The sequence below is a fragment of the Echinops telfairi genome, unplaced genomic scaffold, assembly GCF_000313985.2.
Source record: "Echinops telfairi isolate 266 unplaced genomic scaffold, ASM31398v2 ScPeMD7_25;HRSCAF=90, whole genome shotgun sequence".
Lineage (NCBI taxonomy): Eukaryota > Metazoa > Chordata > Mammalia > Afrosoricida > Tenrecidae > Echinops > Echinops telfairi.
Window position 1 is genome coordinate 16,107,636 of NW_022103922.1, and position 5,445 is coordinate 16,113,080.

At 43.9% G+C, this 5,445-nt stretch overlaps 1 protein-coding gene across 1 annotated transcript in view; it reads left to right on the forward strand.

The window, feature by feature from the left end:
- The window catches only part of CCDC171 (coiled-coil domain containing 171), a 303,642-nt gene that overhangs the window by 7,105 nt on the left and 291,092 nt on the right, over positions 1 to 5,445 (forward strand). The window contains exons 4-5 of the mRNA XM_004706542.2: positions 1,175 to 1,310; positions 4,355 to 4,529. Coding sequence (XP_004706599.1) covers positions 1,175 to 1,310; positions 4,355 to 4,529 — 311 coding nt within the window. The remainder of the gene's footprint in view (positions 1 to 1,174; positions 1,311 to 4,354; positions 4,530 to 5,445) is intronic.

Sequence of the window (5,445 nt, forward strand, 5' to 3'; positions counted from 1 at the left end):
AATTTTGGGAATGATGAGGGCAACGAATGTATAGATGTGCTTTACACAATTGATCTATGTATTGTGATGAATTTTATGAGCCCCAATAAATTGATGTGAAAAAACAAAAAAACTACCTGAAGTTGGGGGTGCGTCTCCTTTCAGGTATTGAAAGGGACAGAGAGAGGCCTCCCTCATCAGCTAGGTCTCCTCTGTCACCTTGAAGAACATGGTTCAATACCTGCTGAGCAGAGGACCTTCAGGATTTCTTCTTGCGGTTAAACATATATAATTATACAGATCCATGCATAGAGATATATTTAAATAGAAATGTGTTCATAGGAAAATTGAAAAATACAAATTGAAACAAAACAAGAAGACCCTTTGTCAGTATTGAACTACTGACACATTTAGGTATATATTTACCCAGGCTTTTCCTTATGAGAATATCAACATATTCTGTAGGTATAGGTACCCATCCCAGAGACCAGATCACTTGAGTGACAGTTGGTCACTGTGTGAAAGGAGAAGATGACTCATCCGATCACAACATAGAGGATGTCCACTGGCTGTGGGTTATGCAGGAGATAGTGACCCTACAGGACAGAGTAGACTGGCCCCCTAGGGTTTTTAAGGCTGTAGTCTTCATAGAAAGAGACTGCCAAGTCTTTCTCTCATGGAGCAGCTGGTGGGGGCCCAGACCACCTACTGTATGGTTCACAGCAAGGTGCTTTACCTGTGCCGCCAGTGCTCACCCTTAATCTGAGGGGCCGGCAAGGATGGCTGGACATGATGTTGAGAAGTTGTGTTCTGACAGTCTCTGATAGGGGGTATGGTTGGGCTGTTTTGCTGGGAAGTCGTCCCCCCCCCCCTCCAGTTACCATTATGAGGTCTTTTGCTGCCTGGCTGCTTAGACAAGGAGCCCCAGTGGCATAGTGGTTATGCATTGGGCTATTAATGGCAAGGTCAGCAGTGTGAAACCACCAGCTGCTCCATGGAAGAAAGCTGGGGGCCTTTTACTCCCTTAGAGAGGTCCAGTCTTGGAAGCTCACAGGCAGCTCTGCCTTGTCCTTCAGGGTGGTTGTGAGTTGGCGTTGACTCGATGGTAGTGAGATTGGTTTGGGTTGGCGAGACAGCAGAAAATGTTGAACTCTACCCAGTGAGAATACTGTACCCCGATGCTCTCATTCCGTAGGTTGAAGACTGCTGCATCGGATGTCAAACAGATGCTTAAAAGTGAAGTCGACTTGGATCTTACTGCTGACCTCAGAAAGAAACTCCATCGGGCGAAGAAAGAAAAGTTAGAACTCACAGCCAAGCACAATGCAGAGGTAGGTCTCAACTGCCCCACCCCACCCCACACAATACTGTGCAAAGCAGAGTTTGGTCCATTTCCATCCACAGACTCCCCCTTGGACTTTATCACGTAGTATTCTCATGCTTCAAAAAGGACACCATGGTAAAGAAAACATGCTTTCCTTTTTTGTGCGTTTGTGTTCAGTGCACTATGTGTAGCAGTGGTCGTGTTTTATCTCAAACAACACTCTACTGTTAGATCTACTGAGTTCGATAATTCAGTGGCCACATAGATTCACAGCGAATTCTCATGACTATAGGGATTATTAAGGAAATGAATAGATGACAGTGCGGTGAGAAATGCTCAGGATAAACATGTCATGCAGCTCCTTCAGTGCTGCTAATAAATGCCCAAAGGAAATGCCACTCAACTGTGAGCCTCATCCTGAGGGCATTCAGCTCATGCCTCCTGGGTCAGCAAACCCAGCCCCCCTATTTAAATGCTTCCCCAGAGATACCCCACACCACAAGCCATTCTCCTCTCCAGAAGCACTCAGCTTTACCTGCTCTGTGGTTTGGGAAATCCACAAACCTGTCTGGTGCTCTGGTTCCTGGTTTTACTACTGCTGCTGCTCCTCTACCACTACCACTCCTCTGCCGCCACATCTGTCTTCTGGATCAAGGAGGTTCACTGCAGAGGGATCTTGGGGTTCAGAAGACATGCTCTACTGCTGGCTCTTGCTGATTGTGAGGTCCACCACTTCCTCCTTCTTAAGAGGGTTCATTTTACACTCAGCAGGATGGGTATAAAATGAATGAATCCCATTAACAGTTACCCACTGGCAAATCCTATCAATGTCTTCCCCTACCTTCTTACCCAGACCCATGCAGGCAAAGGTTGTTTAGTAGGAGGGACAGAGACACTGGTCAGAAGAGCCACATTAAAGAATTCACCGTCCCTGCAGGCCACCTCTGGGCTTTGTGAGCTGTTACCTCGTCATACTTGAAGGATTAGCTTGCGTGCTTTTAATCATTTTACTGTGAACACACCCATAAAAGTTAATAAGCCAGTCTTTTTATGTTAGCCCTTAGAAATGGAAGGAATTCTTTTTTTTATTGTGAAATATTTACTTCTTTTTTTTTTTTAATCATTTTATTAGGGGCTCATACAACTCTTATCCCAATCCATACACACATCAATTGTGTAAAGCTTTTTTCGCCACATTTGCTTATGCACCCATTTGTCTTCAGTGATCCGTTCGACACCTCGTGATCACACAGGCTGATATGTTGTTCCATGTGGGCTTTGTTGCTTCTGAGCTAGATGGCCGCTTGTTTACCTTCAAGCTTTTAAGACCCCAGACGCTATATCATTTGATAGCCGGGCACCATCAGCTTTCTTCACCACATTTGCTTATTTGCCTGCTTTGTCTTCAGTGGTTGTGTTGGGAAGGTGAGCATCATACAATGCCAATTTAATAAAAGAAAGTATTGTTGCGTTGAGGGAGTACTTGAGTGGAGGCCCAAGGTCCTTCTGCTACCTTAATACTAAACCTATAAATATAGGCTCATAGATCTATTTCCCCATCCTCATATAAATATATTTACATATGTACATGTCTTTATCTAGACCTCTATAAATGCCCTTTTCCTCCCAGCTCTTTCCTCTATTTCCCTTGACTTTCCTCCTGTCCCACTATCATGCTCAGGCCCCACCAGGATTTGAGCACTTCCTGTTTGCTATATTCCCCTTGATCATGCCCTACCAGGTCTCCCACACCCACCTCCCCACCAATTTGGATCACTTGTTGTTCCCTTTTCCCTAGGTTTGTTAACACCACTTCCTTTCCCCTCACCTCCCCCTCTTCCATGTCCCCCCGGAATTGTCGGTCCCATTGTTTTCTCCTCCAGATTGTTCATCCAGTCTATCTTATTTAGATAGACCTGCGGAGATAATAACATGCACAAAAACAAGACAGCAAAACCAAGCAACAATGTACAACAAAACAGCAGCACCAACAAACCACTAACAAAGAACAAATTAAAACACAACAAGAAAGAAAAGCTGGTAGTTCAAGGATCGCTGGCCGCCATTTCATCCATTTTTAACTGTAAAATCAACAAACATTAATTATATGTATTGTGCTATGTATATAATTACTGATTTTTGGGGAAAAAAAATATATATATATTATCCCAAATAAGAATTTAGTACCTCTGAAGCAGTGAGCTCATAAGTCCTCTCCTGACCCAGCCCTGGGGACCACTAATCAACTTTGGTCCTCATATGTATTTTCCCATTCTAGCTTTTCTATGTGAGTGAGACCAGGTGATAGTTATTCTTTTATTTCTGACCTGTTTCACTCGGCATACAGTCTTAAAGGCTCATCCACATCGTAGCATGCATCAGACCTTTACTTCTCTCTATTGCTCAATATCCCATGGCTTGTTTGTGTCACATTTTGTATAATCCTTCATCTGTTGATGGGTATTTGGGCCATTTTCACACTTTGGTTATTGTAGACAATGCTGCCGTGGACATTGATATACAAGTATCTGTTTGAGCTCCGACTCAAGTCTTTTAGGAGTATACCTGGGATTGCGATGGATGGATCCGATGTTGGTTCTACTCTGAACTATTTCATGATAAACAGTTGTCGGCAGTAGTTGTCCCATGTACGTTCTTATGGATAGAAGTTCCAATACCTCCACATCTTTACCAACATTTTTTTTTTCTTCTATTATAGTCATCATCAGAGGTGGTAGGTGGTATGATGGGGTAGGTATAACTATTTCTGATTGAAACTAGCAATTTCTCTGTATTTTTATATAAGAAGTTCCTATAACATTTTTCTCCTCTAGTGTATTCTCCTAGATAAGAAAATCAATGAGTGTCAGTGTCATTTTGTGAAAAGGCTAATTCTTCTTTTTCAGAAAATATAAATGTAGAAATTCTTGGCTTAACTTTTAAATATTGTGGAGATAATATAGCTCGAAAACATTTACACATTGAGTGCATGATCTCAAACTATTGGACACACTTGGATCCTGGTTCCTGATATCAGAAATATCTTTTCAGCTGGCAGGCTACGAGAGCCAGGTTGCCAGGCTGCGATCTGAGGTTGAGAAAGGCGAGGCGTTGCGGCAGAGTCTGGAGTATGACCTGGCTGTCTCCAGAAAGGAAGCTGGCTTTGGAAGACGGGCTGCGGAAGAGAAATTAGCAGAGGCACAAAGGATCCAAGAACAGCTCTGTGGTACGACTCTTTCTGTCTCTCCTCTTGTTGAGGTTTTAGACAACCGTCGTTATCTAGTGCTGCTGTAAGAGATGTGCTGCAGGTGGACCACTTTAACAAACGGATTTATTCCCTCACAGTTTAGGAGACCAGCAGTTCTCTAGAGGAAGGCTCTCTGTCTCTGTCATCTCACAGTTTAGAAAACTGGTTCTTGTCTCTTTTTGCCACGTCTGTGTATGGTGTTCCTTGGAGATCTCCATGTGTCTTGGCTTCAGTCTTCACCTGAGTCCAGCAGTTTCTCAGTAGGGAGACCTCAGATCCAAAGTGTCAGGGGAGAGAGCTCCTAACAAATTATCATGGGTCAGGTAGGCGCAATTGTACAGCAGTAATAAGTAAAGGTTATAGTAAAGTCATGGAGAACTAGAGAGAGAGAAGACAAATTGAAATAATGGAGCCAGACACATTTCACCTCAGCCCCGCTTGGTGGTCCACGTCAGGCGGTGGAAGGTGGGAATTGCAGGAGAGAGGAGAGCTTTATTGCTAACCAAGGCTTATATCTCTATAGTGGGCGTGATTACAGGTAACCACACACGTCACAGGAAGTGGCTGTACAATAGACAATACAAGCAATAGGAGGGGGATATACCATGGGCATAAGTGTAACAGGAAGGGGATGAGCTGGGGGTGTACTCCTGATAGGAAGGGGTGGAACTAGAGGTATACATGTGACAAGAAGGACGGACCCTAGATTCATGATGGCGGCCTAATCTTGGTCACCCTTGAGTGGGCTTGACCTCCCTGGGCTCTCCTTCAGGGAAACAATCTACTACTATCCTTATTAGAAGGGAGTGGGTCTTACTTAGGGTGGGACAGACTATACCGTCTGATTGCTCTAGATGGCTGATAACCCTTAGGGAGAATAACCCCTGACCTACTT